The sequence below is a fragment of the Natator depressus genome, chromosome 3, assembly GCF_965152275.1.
Source record: "Natator depressus isolate rNatDep1 chromosome 3, rNatDep2.hap1, whole genome shotgun sequence".
In the NCBI taxonomy this organism is placed as follows: domain Eukaryota; kingdom Metazoa; phylum Chordata; order Testudines; family Cheloniidae; genus Natator; species Natator depressus.
Genome location: NC_134236.1, coordinates 156,415,253 through 156,442,569, shown reverse-complemented (window position 1 = coordinate 156,442,569; position 27,317 = coordinate 156,415,253). Strand labels below are relative to the sequence as shown.

Sequence of the window (27,317 nt, the reverse complement as noted above, 5' to 3'; positions counted from 1 at the left end):
CTTATATGTGTTGCCCTGCCGGCCGATTGCCACTGTGCTCTGGCCCTCCCCGCCAGCTGCCCTGATGGCTGTGCACCTCCCTTCCAGCTGGCCACTGGCTGTGCCTCTCTGCCAGCCACCCTGCTGACTGCACCTCTCCACCAGCTGCCCGCCTGGCCACTTGCCAAGATGTCTTCAGGGCACGCCACTTAACACAGCTCTCAGTGATTTCAGCTCTGTGATTTCAGCTGTTAGTGGGAAACCTCATTGCTGGTGCACACTAGGCAGTCTCTTGTAATAGTAGGTCTAATATTTATACTTAAGTATCAGTGATTTCAGCTTTGTAACATGTAAAAGGCCTCTCAATTGAGTCTAAATTAGCTCTTTTATTATACAGTGCAGAGGAGATGGGTCTAATGGGGTCTAGGACCCTTAAACAGGGCCTGCACCATCAGGTACAAATCCTGTCCCCACCCTCTCTCAATTTATTGGCCTTTGGAACCTGCCTTGCAAGTGCTATTTTCAGTTGAGGGTGAGTCCCTCATCGGGGTATGCCAAATCTCCATTTTGACAGAGCCAATCCATCCATCTATCCAAACTTGAAGGTTGTTTTTTTTTAAATGTAAAAGAAAAAATGTTGAATATCACCAGGTCCCTCTTGCCCCCAACTCTGTCTCCTTTGGAAGTTACCCCAAATCTCAGTACACTGGTGTCCTTCACTGGCTCCCTTTGATTAGCTGTTTGCTCAGGATGGGTTTGCACTATAACACCTAGTGGTTTATTCAGATAGCATTCAAAGGGAGAAATACTTTGCACTTCAATGATTTCAAAGCACTTTGCAAATCATTAAGTCTCACCTCACTTGTACGAAATGAGTAAGCACCTCCATTTTGCAGGTGGGAAAACTGAGGGACAGAGTGGTTAATCTGCTTCATATGCTGTGCATCACTGTGCGGTGCTCAGATACTACAATCTTCAATATATTTATCCTCAGAACACCCCTGTGAGTGAGGGAAGTGTTATCCCCATTTTAAAGATGAGAAGCTCAAGCACAGAGCTCCTCAAAGGACTGGCTCCACAAAGGTACTTAACTGCCTAACTGAAACTCAAGCACCTGAGTCCCGTTTTTAGGCAGCACTGTGATCCACAAAACTGCTCGGCTGCTGCCTAAGCTGCTAAACTCACTCAGTGCCTGAATGTTTGCAGTAAAAGTTTCCTACGTGCCTATGTTTCTGCCTCCCTGGGCATGCACACTGCTGCCTCACTCTAGGTCCTAGGATGCCTAAGCCCCAGTGTAATCCACGAACTGGGGGAAGACAGGCGTTCCCCCACCTAAGTCACGTGCAGGGCCTGATCTAGTCGTTGAACTCAGGGGCTGCCTAGATCTACATAGAGCACCTTTGTAGGTGAGGGAGAAAAGGAATTTTCCTTAAAACTGTTAGTTCAGTGGTTGAGTACCCACTGGAGAAGTGGAAGACCACCGGTGCAATCCCCTACTCTGTCTGATGAGGAGATGGGATTTGAATGGGGTTCGTCCCCTCTCAGGTGAGTGCCTAAACTGCTGGGCTATGTGATATTCTGAGGTAGTGCTCCCTCAATCTCTGCTGTTGAAGTTGTTCTCCTTCCTAAGTGAGTTACCTAACCACAGGGCTAATGATTAAAGGGAGGGCCTCCCCTCCCCCAGTTGTTTTATGTAAATCTAAGTGGACTCTAACCACACCAATCAGATCAAGCCCCGCACATGACTTAGTCAGAGCAGCTATGTCCCACCGGTTGTGTGGATTGCAAGCAGAGATAGGTGCCACCCTGAAGCCCGGGCTTAGGTGCCTATCTCTGTGAGAAGTGTGGGGCTTAAGACACACCTATCTCTTCCCATGCATTGTATAGGGAATTTAGTGTATCTCTACACTGCAATTAAACACCTGTGGCTGTAACTTGCTTGGGCTAGGGGGTCCTAGAACCTGGGCTCCAGCCCGAGCCTAAACATCTACATTGCAATTAAATAGCCTCTTAGCCTGAGCCCAGGTCAGCTGACATGGGCCTGCCGCGGATGTTTAAGTGCAAGGTAGACATACCCTTGGGCACCTAACTCAGATGTTGTGGATTGCAATATTGTTCCTGTGATTTTTCTAGGTGCCGCAATGTCTAAATGACTTAGAGAAGGTCACATAAGATGGCTGGGGCAGGGCAAGGAATTCAACTCAAATCTCCTGAGTGCTAGTGTAGTGGCCTAACCACTGACACATCCTTCCTCCTAGGTTAAGTGAGCCATCCCAGGTCACATAGTAAATTACTGAGTGTGAAATAAAACCTAACCATCCTCTTTCACTAGAGGCTAGAGCACTGTCCTTCCCTCTCCTAGAAGAAAGTGCCACTGTTTGCAGCATTGTGGCACAATTAAGATTACTAGTGAATGTTTAATAAAACTTCTATTAAAATTTTGCTTGTCTAATAGTCTGATGGGATCCATCTAATTGACTGGCATTGCTGAGGTGGAGAAATATTAGTTTTCTTAATTACTTTTTTCCTGTTAATTGATCAATTTCTTAGATTGAAAGACTGAGTAAATTAATTTTTTTACCACACAAAAAACCCCTAAACAAAACTAAACTCCCCTCCCCTCAAAAAACAAAACAAAAAACAAAAAACACTGTTGAATTGGCTGCAATGGTTCTTGCAAGCAAATGTTTCATCACATTTGTGAAATTACATTCAACTGTCCCTAGAGGTGGTCATCCACTCAGGCTGTTGGAGAGGTTACTTCAATAGGAAGCTTTTACAATACTCTTCCCTCTGTGTCTCATCAGTACTAGCAGTTTTCCAGATTTGCTGCTCTATGTGAGCATTGATTATTCACCTACCACCCTGGAGATACAAAATTTCACCTGTCCTACAGAGAAGTGAGATTTTTATTTTATTTTATTTTATAGGAGCCCAATGTTGTTTAAGGGACAGGAAGAATTTTTAAGCGTCTAGATTTTTAGGCTTTCCTTTATTCTTTCTCCTTGTCAAGATGCTCATTCTCCCTCCCACATGGCAGGGACTGAAGAATATGGGATCAGCAAGCATTCTTAAGCATATGTTGTCTAGCATATTAAGCTCCCCAGAGGTACACAAATTGGCTGGCACCTTGCTAGCACCTGTCCTTAACATGCAGCAACCTTGTCTGAGCCTGCTGTGATCAGCTCCCTGAAACCACTAGCCTCTGGCAGCAGAAGCACTATCTTCCAGGCCCTTGCAGGCCTCGCTCTCTCTGTACAGGTGGCAATGGGCACACACCAAATGAAAGTACTCGGAGAACTCTGTGAAGTGTTCAGCTCCTTATCCACCGAACACTCACAGTATTACCAGATCTGCTGTTCCTAAAGGTACAAACTAGCCTGTAACATTCAACTCCAGACCAGCACTTTGCTTAATACCACAGCACTTATACTAAATCTTGTTTTCACTATAAATATATTTATTATTAAAGAATAGATGCAAGTGATAGTGAGTAAGAATATTGGAAACTAATAATACATATAGAAAAAATCAAATATGCTTTCTAGAGACTAAACTTAGCTAACAAGTTACTCTCTTATCTAAAGAAGTTTATCTTACTCAACATTCTCTTCAGTGTTTTCAACCAAGCCCGGTTGAGACCCTTTTTGTATATACCAGAATCAGGCGATTCTGGTAACCCCTCTGCACTCCCTTGCCAATTGTCATTAAGAGGCTCTTTGGTCACACACTGGGATTAGATGTTCCTTTTGTTCAGGATAGGAGGACCAAAATCCAGGAGAACAATCTTTCTCTCCTTGTCCCTTTGTTCTCCTTCATCTGCAGACAATATTCCAATGACAATATGCAATTTATGCAATGACTTATATAAGTATGAAGTACTATACAGTAAGATAACAAATTGCCTTTTTCTTTCTTCCTTTGGTATTCATTTTCCCTAGAGACCACCCTAATTTTTTTTTGGCAAGGAATCCACTTTTAAGGCTTGTCAAAATATGACAGTTCACATCTTGCTACTTTGTTGAGTCAACTGGAATATAAGTTTCCTAACAAGCCTCTTTAGCATCAGTTCTTTAGACATTTGTACGGAACATGCATTAGAAATTCCCTTTCATAGAGATGTTTGTCTTGTATGCATGAGAGATTTGGTGGACAAATATTTCCAGCTCTGAGCACATGCACCATAGCTGGACCTACCTAATCTGTCACTTTCTTATGGCTGGAGGAATAGAAATGAGATCTGTGTTGGCTGTTTCATTCCCCCATGAGATGTCTTGACAGACTGTGCTTATAGCTGATTGATGAAGGAATCCTGATTCCTTTTCTTTGTAGTCTGATTTTGAATGAACAAAGTAGCTGTCACAGATTTTGGTGACTGAGTCTCCAATACACGTAAAGGAATAGAGAAGAGATAAAGTGACTGCTGTCAGTTTAGAGATCGTCGTAACAAACAAATTAGTGGCTGTGTTGCTTAATCTAAGAAGTGGGCACTCACATGTTATTTGCTACTGTTGGATTAATTTAAAGGCTTTTTTGCAGAATTGAGTTCTCTATCTTTACTTCTCCAAAGATAGAGGCAACATGTCCTAGTGATTAGTGCACAGGCTTAAAGTCAGGACTTCTGAATTTTGTTGCCAGCAGTTTACAGTGTTTTTGTAGAACAGAAAAGGAGTACTACTGGCACCTTAGAAACTAACCAATTTATTTGAGCATTATTTGTTGCATCCGATGAAGTGAGCTGTAGCTCACGAAAGCTTATACTCAAATAAATTGGTTAGTCTCTAAGGTGCCACTAGTACTCCTTTTCTTTTTGCGAATACAGACTAACATGGCTGCTACTCTGAAATTTGTAGAACAGATGGATCTTATTATTCTAAACTCATATGGCATTTTAGATCTAGCACTTAACATGTTCAGAGTGTGTTCAAATCCATTGAGGTAGGGGATAAGAGTTTCTCTCATTTTAAAAATGGGGAGGGGGCTTGTGAGGGTGGATGATGTCACAAGGTAGCTGGCCCTTTATGGGGCCCACCTGTGACTGAGGCTATTTCTACACTACAGATATTACAGCAACACAACTAGGAAGGAGAAGGGAATAGAGAGGCTCACCTTGACTCTGTTTTTTGAGTATCCTTCGTTTATGGGATGGCTTTCCCATAACCCTAAGCGTATGTCTACCCTGCAGTTAGACAACCACAGCTGGCCCATTCCAGCTGACTCAGGCTCGTGGGGCTCAAGCGAGGAGACTAATTGCTGTGCAGATATTTGGGCTTAGGCTGCAGCCCAAGTTCTGAGACCCTCCCTGTCACAGGGTTTGGAGTCCAGGCTCCAGGCCGAGCAGGAGTAACTACACTGCAATTAAACATCCCCATGAACCCAAATCAGCTGGCATAGTCCAGCCACCATTTTTTAATTGCAGTGCAGACATACCCCAAGACAATGCTAACTTTTTTGCAAGACATTTGCAATACCAGCCCTCCCCAAGATGTGAAGATGAGACTTTGGCTGGAGGGGGTTTGCCATCCATCCCAACACATTTATGGGACAGGCCTAATTCCCATGGGTCTGTCCTACAACCAATGCTGCTTTTTCCTGTAAGGTGTAATGTTAATTCTGCGTGCATCTAGTGCTCCTACAAGCTGTCAAATTGATAGCCATGGAGAACAAAGTCTAGCATTTTCCCAGCAAATGGGCAGTAATCATGGAAGTTCCTTCACCCTACGCCCACTACACAGCCCACTGCCACACACCACTGTCTTAACCTGACATCTCCCTGCACTCTGACAACATGACTGAAGAATCATGGGGTGATTCTTCTTCTTCTGGTGTAGATGAGTGAAAATGGGATTCAAGACTAACCTTATAGGAGGCCCCCAGACTCCTAAAACTGGCTGAACCATGCCATCTATACCTAGAGGAACTGGGAAAGCTTTAGGAACTTCCTTTTTCTCTTAGATTAGTAACTGAAAACTCAATTGTTTGTTTCCCTATCATGAATTAAAAGCTTTATAGGCCTTAGATACTGAGAATATAGAGGTTAGTGGGTGTTAATGGAGGTCCCAGAGCTCACTCAGCAGAGCGTTTCTTCACTATACAATTTAAATTATATCTCTTCCCCAATGAATAAATGTCAATACAGTATTTATTTTAAAAGAAACCTACCGTGGTAAGAATGTTTGATCCCTATCCATTCTCTAGCTTCTGCCATTACTACAACTGGTAGAGCCACACTTGTTGGGTGTTGGACATGAATTAGTCAAATTTTTGCCAGTATAGGCAAGATCTTTGATTTAGATGCCTATATCTGAAAGTATGATGTATGGGACAGCTGTTTAAATACACAGTTGATATGTTTGTGCATAAGCATAGGGCTGAGTGTGCATGGCATTCACACTTATTAATTACCCTAGTCAGAGAAGGGATAAACCAATCCTTGATCATACCATTTCAAAACATGGTGATCCAAGGGCGGGCTCTGATCCTGAAAGTCAGAAAGAGAGGAGATGGAAAAAGACTTTTCTTTGGGGGAGTTGGAACATGAAAACTTATTTATATAAATCATTGTTCTTTCCAAAGAGCCAACTCTGGTTTCCCTTACACTAGCTGCCCCATAACGAACATGTGTGTCTGTGCTGGATAGTGAAGGAAAGGGAGCTGCCATATAGAAGGATATTTTCCAGTAGATCTCACTTTTAAGGTGGTGGTCTTGAGATCTAGTTTATATTTTGTTTTTACTAGGCTTTTTTTGTATAATAGAAAACTTTCACTAGCATAACTAAAATGGCAGTAGTTGCCATTCATATTGGAAAACATACACCAACATAACTAACATAGATATAGTTATACCAGTGCAAATCCCTAATTATTTTTATTTATTTATTTCTGTTCATCATGCATAGTTAACAGGAGCTCCAGAAGCTTTGCAATAACTTTGTGTTAGTTTGTAATGATACTGGACTAACTACCAGTTTAAAGAAGACAATGATTATAGCAAACATAAGTTGACTATACCAGAAGTTTTAATAGTTGGCAGTGTGCTACAAGTTATGCACAAATTCTATTTTGAAGCAACTATATTGGTTAACCTATCTCTAGGAGAAAAGCTTAATGCTCACTTCAGAAAGGCAGCCACCACATTTAGTCAATGGACAAAGCACATGTGGGATAACAGGAAATTGAAATTGAACACGAAAATATGAGTTTACCAGATGTGTGTCCTGAGAACACTTCAATATGGTCCTGAGCACGCTGCTGTATAGCAGGCATGAGAGAATGCTAAACACATTTCACACCCGCTGTCATTTTCATATTTTAAATATCAAGTGAGAAACTTAAGTTCCTGATACCGTAGTATTTGAGAAAGCAAAATTGCCAAACCTAATTACTGTTCTTAAACACAGATGTCTTCACTGGTTTAGTTATCTGTACTGGATGGATGATGGACACGTTCTAAAGGACCTACTGCATGGAGAAAGTGTGGCTGATCTAAGGCCACTGGGCTGTTGTAGGCTCAGGTTCAAAGATGTTTTGCAATAGTGATTTGAAAACTTCCAACATCAACATTACAAGCTCCAAAGAGGCAGCTAGCAACAGGCTATACTGGGAGGGTGGTGCTGGAGAGCTGTACTATACAAGGGCTGGAAGGAGTCAAAGAGGCTGAAGAAAGGTGGTCAAGAAAGAGAAACGTGAAAAGAACAAAGAGGAAATTACAGCAGGTGTCCTAGCAGCAGTAGTGCACCAGATTCATCTTCTGGCCCTGCACCATCTGTGACAAGGACTGCCACTCAAGAACTGGACTTTTTAGTAACTTGTGATGCTGCAGCATGACACGTAGCAACAAAACTGCTTTGGCATTTTCACCATCATCTTTTGAGATGAACAGATGACATCTATCGGCTGTGTATCTATTTGTATTATTGTAGAACCTAGGAGCCCCAGTCATGGACCAGGGCCCCATTTGCTAGGTACTGTTCAAATATAAAACATATACACAAGGTCTTAACATCACTTCTCAATTACAGTTTCCTACCTTCTCAATCAGATAGTGACTTGCTTTATCTTTCTTAGCCAGATTTGGTAAGTTGGCATTTCCTTATATAGCCAGCAAGTTGTGATATACACACTGATGGCTACAACCAAAACCTTAAACAGGTGGGTGTTTACCTTTATTTGATTGTAAGCAACCAAGGTTATTTATTTTCCATTTTAAAAGTATAATGATATAACAGATTTATTATAAACTGCCTGGGCATTCAAGAAACTGGAAGATATAGTGAGCCTTCAACTTCTACGCTATATTTTAAAAGTGGCTTTGTGATTTACTGGACTTAGCATCTCCTTTAGAGCCTTTATGATCCATAGCATCCATATAACTATTGCATAAACCCATACCTATGGATATAAATCTTTGTGAAAATCTCATTGCAAAAAAACCTGAGTATGCACAATTGCCACCTTCTAAAGCTCAATATCTAGTCTTATTTGGGGAGTGGCTGGAGGAGGAGATGGAAGGGGAGTTTGGGAAAAAAAATCTTTGTAGGTTCTACTAAATTTAATTACTTCCTACAGTGTGTGTTTGTTTGAAAAAGGGAAAGGATGGCTTGTTCAATCAAATAAACTCCAAAAACAAACAATTTGTTTCCTACACTGCTCAGCACACACACAGCATTGTGTAGGATTTAAACATAAGACAAAGATCAGAAAAAAGAGGTGAAAGACCTGTTGTGGGTGCATTAAAAATTGACCAGTAATTTGTATTTGTGGAAGGAAGTAATTTGTGGAAGGAACGGATTCTTAGATGTTATAAGGAACACTATGCTTGTAGATGTGGTATATTTCTGCAGCAGCTACCAAAGAAGGTTCCTTACAACTCAAGAACAGTTTGTAAATGAGCTTACATATAGTATATGTGAAAAGCATTTACTCTACATTGTGGTCTGATCATTAACTTGGTTTGAGAGGAAGAATGGTCCTGTGATTAGGTTGTTGGCCTGGGACTTGGGAGATTTGGTTTCAATTTCCTCAGTATTCGGGTTTAAATTTCAATACCAGTGTCTTCCTGTGTGAAGACAAATCACTTAATCCCTGTGTGCCTCATTTCCTAACCTGCAGAAGAGTTAGTACTTCCCTGGGGCACAAGAGCATTGTGAGAATAAATTCATTAAAGCTTGTGAAATGGTCGGATACTGTCGTGATAATGCGTGTATAAGTCCCCTAAACAGATATGAATGCTTAATCAAATCAGACACTTTTTAAAGGTGCATATGAGTCAAACACAGCATCTTCCTATGCAAAATGATCTATTTTAAACATTGTTCTGAGCTGCATTCAGCCAGGCTGATCCAAGGAGGTATATGTTACACACATCCCTGCGCCCCATGGGATTCCACACAAGGGAAGACCGATGTGATTGTCATCCCCAGCCCTTCCTCTGGGTTCCCATTGCTGACAGGCAGCTTTAATTGCCATGAGGGGGCACACTACTGGGGAGATGATTTATTGATTGATTGTTGAGTTGTATTACTGGAGTGCTTGGCTACCCCAGTCATAGACCAGGGTTTCACTGTGCCAGGTACTTTACCATCACAAAGCAAAGGCAGTTTCAGTCCTGAGGCATTTACAGTCTAATTATAAAACAGAAGGCAACAGATGATTACAAACAGAAGGGGAGCATAAGGAAACAGTGAGATAAAACTGAACAGCATAAGCAGAGGTCTCAGCACACCAGCAGCCTAGCTGCTGTCAAGTTTCTGTAGGCATCCCAGTAGGGGTGGGTTTGAAGGAGGACAATGAGGTGGCTTTGTGGCTATTTACAGGGAGCAGCTTCCATGCTTAAGGGGTGGCAAAGGTCCTGTTTGAAAATTGTAACAAATGAGAGATGAAGGGTAGCATCACTAGCACAGTGGAGGCAGGTGGTGATGTCTTGATAGTGTGTAAGAGAAGATGGGTGAGGGGGCATGGGCCAGTTAATTTAATGGCTGTCCTTTCATAGAATCGTAGAATATCAGGGTTGGAAGGGACTTCAGGAGGTCATCTAGTCCAATCCCCTGCTCAAAACAGGACCAATCCCCAACTAAATCATCCTAGCCAGGGCTTTGTCAAACCTGTCCTTAAAAACCTCTAAGGAAACCTCTTAAAAACCACCCCCCCCCATGTTATTCTCCCAGGGGATCCTGCACATCAGTTCCCTGAGGGAGTCAAAGTCTGCTTTTCTGAAGTCCAGGATCTGTATTCTGCTGCTCTCCTTTCTTCCTTGTGTCAGGATCCTTTCCATGCATCCTTTCTGGCCTGGGCCACCCAAGGGGGTCAGTTTTGACCTTCTAACATTAGAAAGCCAAAGTTTTTTCATTTCATGATGAGTTTCAGTCATGTGTCAGCTCTTTACTCCTTTTCTTTACAGTTGTTGGCCAAGCTGTGCATGCTGATAAAGGGAGATTTATAATGTAAATGCTGGGAAGTGGGGAATGGAAAAGGCAGATGATATTACACAAAATATGCAAGACACACAAAATCCATATGTAATAGTGTCATCCATGTCCTCCTTCCGCCTCTTGTTTCCTGTGCTTATACCTTGCATTTTGTCTCAAATTTGGCACTGAGCCTGGAAACATTTAGACAGGAGGGTAACTTCACACATGTGAGAAGTCCCATTAAAGTTCAATGGGACTGTTTATGTGTACAGTTAATACTTATGTATGTGCTTTTCATGATTGGAGCCTTACTGTAAACTCTAAAGAGCAGGACTCTTGCAATGTGTTTGTACAGCACTTAGCACAATAGGGCCTTGATTCTGGTTGGGGCTTTTGAAGATGCCATAATACAAATTATAAATGTATATGGTATCTGTCATAAATATAAAGGGAAGGGTAAACCCCTTTAAAATCCCTCCTGGCCAGAGGAAATCTCCTCTCACTTGTAAAGGGTTAAGAAGCTAAAGGTAACCTCGCTGGCACCTGACCAAAATGACCAATGAGGAGACAAGATACTTTCAAAAGCTGGGAGGAGGGAGAGAAACAAAGGGTCTGTGTGTCTGTCTATATTCTGTCTTTGCCGGGGATAGACCAGGAATGGAGTCTTAGAACTTTTAGTAAGTAATCTAGCTAGGTACGTGTTAGATTATGATTTCTTTAAATGGCTGAGAAAAGAATTGTGCTGAATAGAATGAATATTCCTGTCTGTGTGTCTTTTTTGTAACTTAAGGTTTTGCCTAGAGGGATTCTCTATGTTTTGAATCTAATTACCCTGTAAGGTATCTACCATCTTGATTTTACAGGGGGGATTTCTTATTTCTAATTACTTCTATTTTTATTAAAAGTCTTCTTGTAAGAAAACTGAATGCTTTTTCATTGTTCTCAGATCCAAGGGTTTGGGTCTGTGGTCACCTATGCAAATTGGTGAGGCTTTTTATCCAACATTTCCCAGGAAAGGGGGGGTGCAAGTGTTGGGAGGATTGTTCATTGTTCTTAAGATCCAAGGGTCTGGGTCTGTAGTCACCTAGGCAAATTGGTGAGGCTTTTTACCAAACCTTGTCCAGAAAGTGGGGTGCAAGGTTTTGGGAAGTATTCTGGGGGGAAAGACGTGTCCAAACAGCTCTTCCCCAGTAACCAGTAGTTGTTTGGTGGTGGTAGCGGCCAATCCAAGGACAAAGGATGGAATATTTTGTACCTTGGGGAAGTTTTGACCTAAGCTGGTAAAGATAAGCTTAGGAGGTTTTTCATGCAGGTCCCCACATCTGTACCCTAGAGTTCAGAGTGGGGGAGGAACCTTGACAGTATCGCAAATAAGTATGGTGCCCCCAGAAACTATGGTGGTGGGGCATATATAAATGTTGGTAGTGATAAATAGTTTAGATTGATGAAAAAGGACAGGAGTTCAGAACCAGCTCACCAAAAAAGTCACATGCTTTTAAATCTCTCTCCTTTCATTCATGTTGGCATAGGCAGGACTAATATTAAATCAAAGCTGTTTGGCTCTTCTCATGTCTTTTTGTGTGTTGGCACAAAACTGAAGAGACTCTTGCATTTTATAGATTGTTTTCCGTTCTCCAGGATTTACTAAAAATGTCAGGAAATTAAGGAAGTTTGGTGGCAGTGTTGTAAAAACTGGGTCGCATGTGTTAGGATATAGATATTCAGGCCTGTCTGTAAAGGCCTATACTCTAATTTAGGTGTATTCTTATCACTTAGCTAGTTACAGAGGTATAAAAGAAAGAATCAAAATCACTGTCTGCTGGTGTAAGGGCCTTCTCTTACTGTGACAGTCTGAGGCCCTGTTCTTAGGCTAAGGCCTTTGGCTAAGCAGCAGAGGCAGCCATAAGCTCGGAAGCGAACAGTCACATCCTCACATTCCAAACTAGTCACATTGAAATAAGGTGCTATTGGGCTGTTAGGAATACAATCCTGTCTTGATAATGCCTATCACCTCCAGAGAAAGGGAAGTGCCTAGAAGATGTAAAAGGAAACCTAGTTGGATAGCATCCTGTCTGGCAATAACTCACTTATCAATAGCTGGGATGTGAAATCCTCATTTCTTTGTTGTTCTATCACTGTAGTCCCCATTTCCCTATTGTTTGTCTGTATAATCTCTGTCTGGTTCTGTGATTGTTTCTGTCTGCTGTATAATTAATTTTGCTGGGTGTAAACTAATTAAGGTGGTGGGATATAATTGGTTAAATAATCATGTTACAATATGTTAGGACTGGTTAGTTAAATTTCAGTAAAATGATTGGTTAAGGTATAGCTAAGCAGAACTCAAGTTTTACTATATAGTCTGCAGTCAATTAGGAAGTGAGGGGTGGGGGAATTGGAATCATGTTTTGCTAAGGGGGGGAATGGGAACAGGGAATGGGGGTGGGGAAATTGGAATCATGTTTTGCTAAGGGGGGGAATGGGCACAGGGACACAGGTAAGGCTCTGTGGTGTCAGAGCTGGGAAGGGGGATACTAAGGAAGGAAACTGGAATCATGCTTGCTGGAAGTTCACCCCAATAAACATCAAATTGTTTGCACCTTTGGACTTCGGGTATTGTTGCTCTGTGTTCATGCGAGAAGGACCAGGGAAGTAAGTGGGTGAAGGAATAAGCCCCCTAACAGCATGTATGTACAACAGCATCCCCTGCTGGGTGGAATCAAATCTGCTCTACTATATCATAACTAAGGCTAAGATTTTGTCATGGATATTTTTAGTAAAAGTCATGGACAGGTCCTGGGCAAAAAAGAAAAATTATCAGAAGCGGTGACCTAGCCATGACTTTTACTAAAAATATCCGTGATGAAATGTGGATCTGCAGGTCCCCACACTGTCTGAAGTGGGTAGCTGCGCAGGGGTTAGGAGCCGCCTGCAGCAGCTGGAGGCTGTGGAGTTCCCTGCAGCCTGTGGCTGCCAGGAGCTCTGAGGGCCCCTGCCACCTGTGGCAGATGGGAGCTCGGGGGTACCCCACAGTGGCTTGAAGCTCCGGGGGATGCCAGAGGCAGTGGGGGTACCCCTGTGGCAGATTTATGTTACCAATCTGCCTGGGGCTTCAGGTGATCAGGCTGAGGCCACAGGATCTTTAGGGAAGGAGATGAAGGAGCACACCAAGTGACTAAGTTTAAAGCTTTATTAACCAAATAACAGTGGTGAGTGCTGGGTGTGCCCCATGTCACTCAGAGAGGAAGAAAGCGTTAGTGCCTGAGCCCTAACCCACTTTCATACTTACACATGCACAACCCAAGGCTGGTCAAGCCTGGGTGTAATGTAAGAAGAAGAGGGGGAAGGGTAGACGAGAGTTCTGCCCTGTGCACAGGTCATCGAGGGTTCGCTGTAAATCTCCGACTTGCTTCAGCTCTCGGGAGGGTTTTAAGCCCTGGGTTCTTCAGGGGGCATTTTCGTCCAGGGACCTTCACCCCACCCATGCTCTCGGTACCAGTCTGAACCGGTCTTCCGTGGCTCCCTTAGTTTCCCCAAAACACACCGGTTTCAGGGTCGTGAGACGGTTGTTTTTCAACTCACTGGCCTTTGCAATCTTACTGGTTTTGCAACCCCTTCAGTTCTGTCTGGCTCAGGTCTCCTTGCTCACAGCTGGCCGGGGTTGAGACAAAGGCTTCTGGCGGTTTGGCAGCAGAGAGCTTGTTTGTGTGTGCTGGCCTTGGGCTGCAGTTTCGTTCCTTATCTTTGGGCCTAGCTGGATCATCAAGTTAACCCGTTCCTTTCTTCCTTCCTCCCACTTCGGCCTCTCATAACCTGCAAAGGAATCTTTCACTCCACACTCACACCTTCAACCCTTCCCAAGATACTTTCCAATGCATATAAAGGTGTTAGCAATATACAGTGCTGTTGCTTACCCAGGGGACCCCACAGGGGGGCATTTTATTGTGAAACTTCTCAGCTCCCTACCCACGTGGGTAGTGGGGGACCCTGCAGATCCTGACCACCGCAGGCTGAAGTCACGGAGGTCACTGGAAGTCACAGATTCCGTGACTTCCGCGATCTCCATGACTAAATTGTAGCCTTAATCATAACCTTTATATTGCTAAAATGTTATCCTCTAACTCTAGAGATAGAGCCAACACATTTGGAACAGAAGGACTTGAGTTCTATTCTTGTGGCTATCGTGTGTTGTGCATGTCCATGGATTTGTTACATTTATTATCTCAGTGGTGTGACAAAGGAATTGACAAAACATATGATTCAGAAAGAAGAATGTAAAAAAACAAAAAAACAAAAAACAAACACTAGACCTCACTGATTCCATTTCCTCATTAAAGAGGTGGATTATCTGAAAGTATAGAGAAAAGACAATAGTATTAACTTTAGGATTAAAAGATGTTATACCAGCAGGAGAATTGTCTGAACTGCATAAATATATGCAGTCTGGGAAGAAATTAGATGCTTAATAGAGAACATAATTGAAGTCTAAAAAAAATCTTAGTTTGACTAATGTCAATTTAAATGATTTGTTTTAATCTCACAATAGTGGCATGAGAGTGGATACTGAAGAAAATCTCCAGAGAACAGCATTTTCCTCCAAAAGGGCCTTAAGAGTAGGCTTTTCAAAAATATCTAACGGCCAGTTTTGAAAGGTATTTAGGCATCTAAACATGCAGATAAGTGCCTCATGGGATTTTTCAAAAGGGAGTTAGGTGCTTAGATGCTTGGAAAATCCCATTAGGTGTTTGTCTCTATCTTTAGGCACATACACATCTTTACAAATCTGGTGCTGAGTTATTTAGAAGCACAAGTCTCACCCAAAATCTGTGGACTGTTAACTGCAGACCAAGTTTGGGGAAGTCAACGTACGAGGGGCTTTCAAAAAATAAAGGAGGAAAAATCATTGGACATAGTACTTGGAGATGAATTCCACACATTACGGTATGTTGTCTTGGACAACTTTACTCCATAATGTGATGGTGAAAATACTGTATTCAGAGAAAGGAATCTTAATTGCACCAACAGTTTTAAGCATCCTTAGAAAAGTCTGTTCTTAAAAGAGAGCTTAGTGCTGGTGAAAGGTGTGGGTAGCGAGCTTTGGTGGTTAAGTCCCAAAGGACACTCAGCAGCAAATCAAGCCTCCACTGCTGCACAAATGTGCCTCACCTGGAAGGACCACTTTTGTGAGTGAAAGGTCACTTCAGTCACTCATGAATCATTTAACCACAGACTGCCATACAATATACCAGTTGTGCTCACGGTTGGTGTGTTGCAGAACCCCGGTCCTCCAGGAGCTGGTCTGAGACCAGCAATTCATAGACCACTGAACAATCTTCAGATTGTAATGAGTTTCTCTTGACTTGGGTGGAATTTGAACTGACATCCTATAATAGAAAAGCTCTATATCCAATTTTCCTCAATCTCTGAGATATCCAGTCACCGTTCTCTAATCGGGGTAGTCCAATTATTTTTTTTCGAAGTCCAAATTTCTTGGTCAAGGTCCAGACTCCAGAGCAAATAATAAAAAATAACAACAATAATGATAAGTAAATAATCTTGGGGTCTCTTCAAAAACATCTGGTGGTCTGGATTTGGCCCACAGTCAGTCTGTTGACTACCCCGCTGTAGATAATTTTTTTTCCTGCTTGAAAATTTTTGCTGGCCCTCTTTCCCCCTAAGAGATGTGGTGGCCTCTGGCCCTTCCTCTTGGTTTGCTTCTGTTCTGTTCACCCCACAAGGCACCTTTAGAGTTTGGTTCATTCTGAACTCCTCTCCTGTCTATCATTTGATCTGATCTGTCCTTTCCTGTGTCCCTTTTTACTTGGAAAGGGAGAAAATGCAAGGAGAAACATGAATAAAAATAAGTCCTAACTCATGTAAGAAATATGACTGATTAGGAGGGGAGAAGTTAGGTTTTATTAACCCTGTATGTACTGTCTGTTTTCCTGTAACAGTATTTGACTGCAATTTTGAATTGCCTTGTGAGCTGGAATATTCTCCTCCACTGAAGGACAAAGAAAACCACAACAGGACCTGGCACAGAGTGAGTGCAGAGGAGCTAAACCTTTTGCATGGACCAGAGAGAGATCACTCCGAGGATTCACCAAGAGGTAGGATGAGCAAGTATATTTAGTCTCCTTAAAATAATGGTGGTGTGCTTCTAGATACCATACCCTATACAATGTTTGGGGCAATTCTGTTCCTTTCTCTGTGGCAAGCAACATGTGAACTTAAGGGAATTGCTCTGTCTACAGGAAGCAAAATAAGACTGGATTGAAATCCGCTTTGGGATTGTAAAAATCTGAACCAGACCGGACTCGGGACATTGCACTTGGAGTTGAATAATAATATTTTACACGTCTATAGCACCTTTCCTCTGAGGTTATTGGTGGGGATGGGGGAGAAAGATGAATTCTGCTTCACATCACCCGGGGTACACTGGGGTGCATGGAGTTCGACGTGCTCAAAGTCATTCTGTGAGTCAGTGGAAGAGCAGAGAATAAAATCCATGTGTTCTGCATTATTGTCTTACTTGCAAGCCAGTGCAGACAATTTTCTTGTTAGGATTTAAGATTTTTCCATTAAAGCTATTTAGAGAGAAAATAAATACTAAGCATTTGACATTATCATCAATAAAGCAATGTACATTTAAATAAAGAGATCTAGAAGTAGGAAAAGTAAAAAGTGTATAAATTTTCTTTTCTCGCTCTTTTGAATCAAAGATGGCTTCTTTGACCTTTCTTGGGTATTTTTTTTTAATTTTGCTTTTAATCAAACCTGACACCAGCAGCATATTTCATTCCGATTATAAATGACAAAAGGATCAGCAAGATGCACTTTGCCTTTTTAATCCTAAAAGAGTAGAGGAAAATCCCACCCTCCTTCAACATGTGGTGGGTACCTGCTTGAAAACTGCCACTGCTAAAAGTCAGGGTGTCATTTAAGTGGCTGGAACTACAAATGGGAGAGGAAAGTAGGGACACATCCAAACAAATTTTGGGGAAAGTTTTTCCTCTGAAACCTTCCTTTGTATTAGTCTCAGAAAGACATGTTTGTTTGTTCTATCTTCACTGTGTACTATGCTTTCCCATGTGCTTCCCAAAAAGTATTCTTTATGCGTCAGCTTTTAGTGCGCATTCCTTCAACCTTACTCGTGTTGAGTTATCAGATTGATTTAAGAGATTTATCGAGGATGGGTAGAAAGACTGGACTGATGAAAGAAATGTCAGGATCAGGACCCTATTGTGCTAGAGACTATACAAACACATAGGATGATGAAGCTTATATTCATTGCATCTTGTCTTAAATTGGATTGTAACAAACAATAGGAAGGAAGGGGGGGAGAAGAGAAGGAAGAATAGCAGTAACGAGAGCAATTTAAGTAGCCTAGCTAAGTGCAATGCACAAAATAGAGTCCTGCATCAAAGAGAGATGCACAGAAAGCAGAATGCATTGGGTAAACCAGAGATGGGATGCTTTAGATGAAGGCGTTAAATATTTAAAGTCTTCTCCTTTCACTTCTTATGGAAATTCTGGCTGAATGGGACTTTAAGGAGGATTAGAATGAGAAGGGTGGTTGCTCAGTGAACTGCTTTGAGAGGAGGTTCCACACCAAACAGGCAGTGGGGAGGAAGACATGGAGACAGAAATGGGAGGTGTGATGAGGCTGGAATAGTTGGTGGAGTAGAGAGAGAATGAAGGAACCCAATAGGATAAGAAGCTCAAGATATAGAGAGGGCCCTGAAGGCATGGAAAAAGAGTTTAACTCAGTGGGTGAAATCCTGGCCTTTTTAGGGTATGTCTACACTGCAATTAAAAACTCTTGGCTGGCCTGTGCCAGCTGACTTGGGCTAAAGGTCTGCTTAATTGCAGCGTAGACTTAATTGCAGTTCGGGCTTGAGCTGCAGCCTGGGCTCCAGGACCCTGCGAGATGGGAGGGTACCAGAGCTCAGGACCCGAGCTTCAACGTCTATACCACAGTTGAGCAGCCCCTTAGTCCAAGCTCCAGAAGCCTAAGCTAGCTGGCGCAGGCCAGCCACAGGTGTGTAATTGCAATGTAGACGTACCCATAGACGTACACTTGAGTGAAATCCTGGCCCTCGTGTCATCAGTGTAGTTTTCAAGGGAGTAAATTCTCTATCTATGAATGTGTTCTGGATCCTGCTTCTGTGATTATTAAGTTTTGAATAATTAGTAATTTGTCTTTGAAGGATTTGTTTTCATGTTGGTGTAAATGTTTCAGTGTTGGACTGAGATTTAAAGTCCAACCCATGCTAGAGGGGGAATTAAGTCATGTGGTTGACTTGGGAAGGGGACTAGAGTAAGAGCCTGTGCAGTCGATGGAGTCCGACTTGGATTTGTTTGGGGTTTTTAAACAAATAGACAAATTGAGGATAGTCAATCATTCATTTTGTGGTGACTCGAGCCCTTGCAGAACCTCCTGAAAAGCCTTGGAGTTCCCAAATGACTGTAACTTCTTTTGCATATGAAGATGGATTTGAAAATTCTACACTCCCAGCTTTCTATTTTATATCACTTTAATTACAGCTGCTTGGCACAGAGACATTTTGTGTGGTCTGTTTCAATCTGAAATAACTAAGCACAGTAATTCCAACCCCCACTGTTTGTTTTCTGCACAGCGTACTTCCAATTATGTGAGTCCCATTTCATCTCCATTCATGAGCTGTAATGAACAGAAGTAACTAAGCAGATAGCATAACCCGATTTTGAGTCATTTTAACTCATCCTTGTCACTTGACTATCAAGTCATGTCAAGTGAATTTCCTATTAATCAAGACAAATATCCCAAGCCTGCTTCCATTATCCTCCCTTTATGTATAAAGATTAGTAGAAATTCACTGATAATATTTGACACTGAGAAGCAATATTCCCAGCTGTGACTTAGACTCAATGTATGAATTTGGACAAACTTCTGTCAATCCTTTTGAAAAATGGAGGTAATAGCATTTATATACATTTTTAAAACACTTTGAGATTCACAGAAGAAAGGTGCTAGTAATTATTGTGTTATTAATTATTACATTATTAAAACCTTCTGAATGGTACACTCTTGCTACAGAAAATTAGTGAATATTTGTAAACGAGGCACCTTTCAGCGTATGTATTAGGGAATACCAGTGGTTCATTGCTTTGTATTTACAGTTATACAGCAAGCTTTTCACTAAAGGATTTTCCCCCCAGTTAGTGGATCAGCCAGCCATGTCCAAGACCATGCAATCAGCTGTGAATCTACACGCTTAGGCCCCGATCCTGCAAAGAGTTTTATATATATATATGCTTAATTTCTCCCAAGCAGATAGCTCCATTGAAGCCAATGGGATGTTCACATTCTTAAAGCTTATGTGTAAGTCTTTGCAGGTTCAGAGCCTTATTATATTTAAATTTCAGTAGGAGCCTGGTTCAAAGTCCACTGAAGGCAATGGGAAAGACTTGCACTGACTTTGTAGGGCTCAGGATCAGGCCCATATGCATATTAGTGACTAGGTAACCCTTTGTGGGTTACCACATTTTTTGTAATTCATGAATAAGCAAATGCCATAAAATATTCAGGAATACTGTATCACAGAAAGTATTCATTTATTTTGACAAGTATGATTAATATTTAATTATTTATGATACTTCATAATATACTCTACCAGCAAATGTACAGCAATATATTTTGTAGTGAAATATTAGTAATAGATCTTGCTGCAGTGCTATCCGTGCTGTTAAATCTTTGCTAAGAAGGCAGATGAGACAACTAGATTTTTGGTTAAAATGACTGGGTTTGCAGATCAGTGAAGTTCTACTGTATCTGTTTGTTATATCCCAAGTAAGACAGAGAGATTTCTCTCTCCATCAAAAATCAAGTTGTGGCCAAACCAGAACCTCTGTGTCTGAACTCTGGATTCAGATCCAAGCTTCCTATGCCTGAGAATGCCATTCAGAGACAGTCCTGAGGTGTGTATGTGTGGGAGGGTTGACTGGGGAGGGGGACTGGTACTGGGCCACCACATCAAGAGCTCCAGGAAACACTGTGCCTCAGGGGTGTACAGTGCCTCCCAGAAAGGCAGAATCCTTCTATGTGCCATTGGTACCACCTCATAACAAGATGCTGCATGTGCTCTCCAGATCCAGAAGGGATCAAGGCTCTGCCTTTTTCCAACACTATTTGAAGAGAGGGAGGGTGTATATCCTGGTGCACTTGCAGGGAGCAATAACTGTGTGCTCAGAGTTCAAAGACTACAATTATGGCTGGCCCATGAGTCAGGTGTACAAGGAGAAAGCAAAGATTCCTTGCACTCCTGGTACCACCCCTGAGCCTTCCCTCCTGCTCGTCTACCTGTGGAAGAAGGATCAACAGTTAAATTCAAACAGACAGAATGCAAACTGGATCCAAATCTGTACTTTTTCAAATCTCCAGGTCTTCAGATTCAGATCTTTAACAGGCTTAATCCACAGAACTCGGAGATCTGTCTTTTATATGAATAGATTTGGGGGAGACAACCCCTTTTAGATGAGTGTTTCATATCAAGGTTATACCATATTGGAAAACTGAAAAGTACTTGAAAAAGTTCTTCCATGGAAATGTGATTATACTTCTATCAAAGGAAGACAAATGAGGGTAATACCCTAACTTATGGCTGATAGCTTGAGGCTACCTTGAATTAGATGTAAAATAAGAATTAAACACACACACATTTTATTAGTTGAATGATCTTCTTTGTCAATGTTGTCGAAAAAAGGGAGAGCAAAGGATCTAGAAGGTGTGGAATGAGACCCAGGCAGTGAGAATATTAGCAATCAAAGATAATGAACTACTGGAGTATAAATGCCTACTGCCTTTAATTTATTGTCCCTAGGGGAGAGAAAAATGAGGAAGATGCTATAAGATGAAAAAGTGATGATATGGAACAAAATATTATATATTAACCAAACGGGATGGTATACATCAAAGTATGTACTAGCAAGAAATTAGTTTTTTCCCCCTTGCAGGGTTTTTAAGTAGTACAACATTTTTCCAGTGTAAATACAATCAGAAATATCAGCACATTCATCAATGGGAAAAAAATACAGGATGAATACCCAAGGAACCAGGTGGACTTGTCAGATAGACAAATGAAGAAGAGATATTAATGGGTGAAGTAACAACTGACTTTGGTCCACAAGACCTGCTTTGAAATGAGGCTTGAACTGATAGAAATGGACTGTCTGAGTTATCTTTTTAGTGCTGAAAAAACATTTTTTCATTTGTGATAACCAAAATGAAATATTTTATTTGTAAATGCAATACAATTGATTTATGTCAAAAATAGAAAAACTTTGACAGAATCAAAATTTTGGATTTTGTTGAAAAGCAATTTTTCATCAGAGAAAGGCTTTGCTTTAAAAACCAAACAAAAGACCTTTTACCTCTGAGTGCATATTGCACCATCCTTCCTAACTGAAGGGAAAAATGAAGGTCAACCTTTTTTGTTAGGACTTAATCCAGATGGTCAAACAGTTTAAAAAATGGTTTATGAATATTTTTGTGAATAAGTGCTACATTTGATCTGTGAGGTCAGTGTTAGTTATTTGTAAACATTAGGATGGCATCAGGTATTCATGAAAACGTATGCAAATCCTAATCTTTAACAAATGTGAGCCCAAATGGTGATCCAGCCAGGAGTGAATTTTTCACTATTAAGTATTCTTCTGCTTAAAAGATTTAGTCATTCAATCAGGGAGCAGAAATATTATCGTATGACTTAACTGGATCAACCACACACCACAAATAGTGAATGGATGAGGCAAACTGTTTGCAAACAACCCATAGTTTGAAAATCAGTCATCCATACTATTGCAAAGAAAAGATATTCACAGGGTTGATGCACAAGCTCCTTATAAACAGAAGAGGTTAGATTTTTATAATGGATATTGCTTGTAATGAATAGCTCCACCAGCTCTACATCAGATCAGATTTTGTTCGGAGACTGAACATGACAGCATATACATATCAAATACTATCTCACAGCCCCATAGGAACATATACAATATTAAAATACTAAAATGCATCTGATTTTAAAAACACAAACTCCTGATGCCAAACCCCCAAAGTGCAATGAAGAAAAGATGCCACTTTTCATAACTGTCATGCTCCCTCTTCACAGACAAAATGGACTGGATATTCTTGGCATTCTGCAGCCTACCCTCCTAGTTAGTGATACACTTGTGCTTTGTTATTGCAACATTATTTCACTTTAATGAGCCTGCTTTAAAGAGGCTAAATTATTATCTCATTGTAGAGCTACGTGTTTGTTTCTAAATGTGAGTATTATATAATAGGTATATATATTTATACTGAATATGAATGGGGATGTGGGTTTGTTGGCTTGGAAATCTTATTTGTTTGCTCATTTATTCCTTAATTCAGTTAAGGTTTACCAGGAATTCATCTGAAATGAAGCATCTTCTTCTGCCAAAACTGAAGAGAAAAATTACAGGATATATTAATTTCTGATGCACAGTAAAATTAATGATTTGCTCATTACCTGTGACTACACAATAATTTACAAAGTAGCTATAGAAATTACTTAGCAGATTTGAATGGATGGAAATAGTACTTGACCACTGCTGGATTTGGCATTGTTGTGGGAAGTCTTGGAAGAGAATGAGGGTTGAATGGGTATGAAAAGTTAACTCCTCTCTCTCTCTCTCATCTAGAGGTGGACCCACATGGTCAAGGTTGACAGAGACATTAGAGGGGCAGCATAGAGCAAGCTTGCCTTACTGCCGTCTGTGCTTTCTTTTTTCTAAATAGAGATTATGGGCTTGATCTCGCACCACTGAAGCTAATGAGATTTTAGTGATTGACTTCAATGATATAGGATAGGTGCCCCTCATTCTGCATAGCTATCAAATCAGTCCCTTTTATCCAACACTGCATTTGCACACATGCACACTTTTTTCTTTACGTAATACACTATTTATAAGCAAAAAGAACACCCATACATTACATAAGGAAGCAGAACACTGAGTAAATGAATTAATGATCATTGAATTATTAGCAAGTGCTTTACTTCTATTCCAAGTACTTATTTTAGATTGTTTTGCTGTGCTGACACCAGCTACTACATATCATAAGTGTCAACAAAATGCAACATTTAATAAAGTACATAATTAAATATGACAAAGCAGAGAGTAGAGCTTCCATCTCCTATGCCTTAGCTATAAAATCATGAGGGGTTTAACACCTAGAACTTCTGTGACCATGGAGTATTTTAGCATCATATTGCACCCTTGATGGTCTTAGCATATACACAATATCAAAGGGATTTTCTCCAGCCCTGTTTTTTTGAGGCTAGTAAAAGCATTAGTAAATTGACAAGGGAGGTTGGATTAGAATCTATTCTTCATTGCTTTTAATGGCAAGTGAAAACAGATTCTCTTTTCTATTGTGTTATACCAGGTACATTTAAATGTCCATTCAGGCATAGGCATAAGGGTAAGGCAGAGTCCCAGAACTCCAAAAGGTAAGATGCATGTGATAGCAGGCCAGACTCCCACCTAGGGTGAACCTAGACCTGCTAAATTCAGGCAAAGGATGTTAACCTGCATCTACAGTAGGGAAAAGGTTGTGATTAGGTCAGTGTGTGTTAGCTAACTTCAATTTAATCTCTTTCCCTAATCTAAAGAAGCCCACTGGGGTAAAGGAAGACTGTGCATTTGACATATTCTGAATGTTTCTACATATGGTATCATACCAGATGCTTTCTGGGCAAATTATTGTTCTTTCTATTAAGGCATCCATAAAGCAAAGGCCAATATAGATGCTTCATAATATATCTTTCCAGTTGGAGTTTACATACTTCAGTGCCTCTGGGAAGCAGTGCGTCACCAAAAATATTACCCAAGACATCATGTATATGCCTTTTGAGGTTAAATCTTCCTTGGGGAAATTGTTAATGTGGTTATAGCTAATATCACCAGTTTCATATATTTTAAGTAATGAGCAGGGGGTGAGGGAACCACCAAAGTAATTATTTGGTCCTAGGGTTTTTGCCTTAAAATATGTATTCGTTTTACACTGTAGACAATTATGTTTATTTTAATCCAGTTAAAGTGACTAATGAAGACTGCAATGTAAAGGTAAGATGTTAAGGTTAGTGTAATTGAGACATCTGTATTCTGTCTTTTGAGATGTCTTTTTATATTTTTCTTAATACCGTGAGAGGCATGCACTGCATCACTCTGAGCCATTTCCATGGGTGCAAGAATAAGTACATTGTAAGTTATGATTTATAAACTATTCCTAAAGTTTGGTCTCATCTTGTTGTATAAAATGCTAGTTGAATGGAGAATATATAGGCATCGGGCCAAATCCTGTTTACTTTATTCATGTGAGTAATCCCATTCTTTAAATTGATTTGTAACTAATGGACCAAATTCATCCAGAATGCTAACTCCACTGAAATCAGTCAATGAATCTGGCTTCACATGAGCGGGATTTGGCCCTTCAGATGAGTCTGTTCTTCTTTTACTTATTTATTTTGAGAGTAACTGTGATAGAATAAGATCCACTGACCAACTTTTTCCCAACAGCAGCCATCTTTACATGTATCAGTGCTTCAGCTACATTCCAAGGGTTCCAGTCTCCTTTTGGTACATCCAGAGTGGATTAAGGGTAGTGCCTTGGGGGTCTCGGACTCGGGCTGGGATCTAGGAAGGGGATCTTCTCCTTCCATGTAGTGACACAAATGTTGCAATGTCCTGTTCCTGAGGCACGGATATTTAAAGGTTTACCCCATCCCTAGGTTGGGCCATGTTGCCCTTTATTTAGCATATTGTGTTAGGCACCCAGCTCTCCATAAGGAACTCAAACCCCTTTGGCCTCTAGTTCAATTGTCAGCCCTATTCCCTACATACTCATCTGTACAGGAACCATCAAAGAAAACTATTGTAAACTACTACAGAACAAGACATCAACTCACCTTTCCTTATAGCATGGGGAGTTGAGTAGTTCTAGGTCTCTTCCCACCACTGTGTATTTGTAGGTCTTCTGTGGGATCTCTGACAGGCCATGGTACACCAAACTTTGTTCTGGAATGCCGACCACTGCCTAGGAAAGAGGTCATTATTTGATCAATATCCAGTCCAGCCCACACATGCTCAAAAAAACAAAATAGCGGGACCTTATTCTTATGCTGATCAGTGCAAAATCTGTAGTCATTGAGATCTTTACCACTATCTTATTGCAAATGAGTCACTCAGCCTGGTCTTCCTCACGGAAACATAGGTCAATCAACATCGCAGAGCTGGTGTTGACTCATCTTGTCCTCAAGGCTCCTCTCTGAACCACAGACACAGAGAATAAATCTTGAGGCTAAGTTGCCATTCTGTCCCCTTTCTGGCTGAAATAAAGGAAAGACACTCAACAAAATCCTTTGATATGTTAATCCAGAAACAGTCATTTTTCTGATTTACAAACATTCAGGCATCAAAGGAAGGATGAGTGAGCCAGGAACCCATGAATTCAAACTGTACCCAAAATGACATTTCTCTTGTGATTTTCAAAAAGTTCAGTTACCCTTTTGTTCTCATTGTTTCACATCTTTGCTCTTTCCATGTCTGGTTGGAAGCAGAAATCTCCAACATCCTATGAAAAGCTGTTCTCGTAGGATCTTTGGCTCAACCACAAGCAAGACAGCTAGCCCAACTTTGCAGACTCAGAAGTATACAAACGGACCCTCTGAAACCTCTGGTATTTGCCATTAGTTGTGATCAAGTGCTGGACAAGCAACTACAATAACTTCCTTTATATGGTTCTTGTATCACCGGCCAACTTGCTTTCATTGTCCTTCCAGCATGGAAGTGGAAAAGTCAGGAAAATGAAGTGAAGCATTTTGCTATATACCACAGATTCCAATCTCTTGAGGTTTGGAGCCTTGCAAGGTGTGTTAAAAGTATAATGGAGGTCAGTTTGCAAATCCTTTTTACGTGTGTCACAGTAATTTCATTTATCAAAGAGACGGGCCTGAGCTGACCTGGAATTCTGATCTGGGTCTTAAACACCCCAAAGTTCAAGGATGTTCCAAGTTGAGATTTTTGATTCAGCTCATTGTAAAGATAATTGGCCTCATTTTAAAAATCTGATTCAGATCCAATTCCAGGTTTGGGTGTCACTCAAAGTTTAGCTGTGAATGGAACTGGAGTTTTGTTTCTGACTCCTCCTAAGAGGTGACAGCTTTTGATACTGCAAGGTCAGGCTCTGCCTGAACAAATTCATGTGCTGCCGTAAGGTCATTTCATCACAGATGGAAGTTGCTATGACATACACAATTTGGAATTTTCCATACTGAACTCTGTACATTTGGAAACAACAGGACATGTTGTCAGACTCTGGTATCTAACTACAAAATAAAACAGAAGCACTTCAACCCTGAAGACACTGTTCCATTTTTCAGATGGACAGACAGACATGTGTCTTCCTAAACTAAGCTCAAAGCTTCCAAAGAGGTGATGATTTAGATAATTTAATTCCCCTTCAATTTATTCTGTGACAAACTAATGATTAAAGGAAAGAGCATTGGAACAAATACAATGAGATATTCTATGTCTTTATTTAGAAACTGTAGATTCTATTAAATTTATTGACTTTCTCCTTTGGCTTGTGTAGTAAAAGGAGTATCTGTTAAACAAGGACAGATCCTATTAAATACTGCTTAGTACACGTGCATCATGAATGAGGTTGTTTACTAATCAATGGCAGCATCTGAATGAATAATACTTGGCACTCTTCATATCAAGTTTCTTTACGGACACTTATTTATTAAGCTTCATAATACTGCTTTGAGATAGGTAGGTCTTATGCCCACTTTACAGTTAAGTAAACTGAGGTACAAATTAAGCAATCCCATAGTGAGTCAGTGGTAGAAATGGGAATAGACTCCAGAA

At 40.9% G+C, this 27,317-nt stretch overlaps 1 protein-coding gene across 1 annotated transcript in view; it reads left to right on the top strand.

Annotated features, from left to right (window-relative positions):
- Window positions 1-27,317, top strand: part of ALK (ALK receptor tyrosine kinase) — a 527,922-nt gene that overhangs the window by 136,556 nt on the left and 364,049 nt on the right. The window contains exon 3 of the mRNA XM_074949139.1: window positions 16,340-16,495. Within this exon, the coding sequence (XP_074805240.1) occupies window positions 16,340-16,495 (156 nt within the window). The remainder of the gene's footprint in view (window positions 1-16,339; window positions 16,496-27,317) is intronic.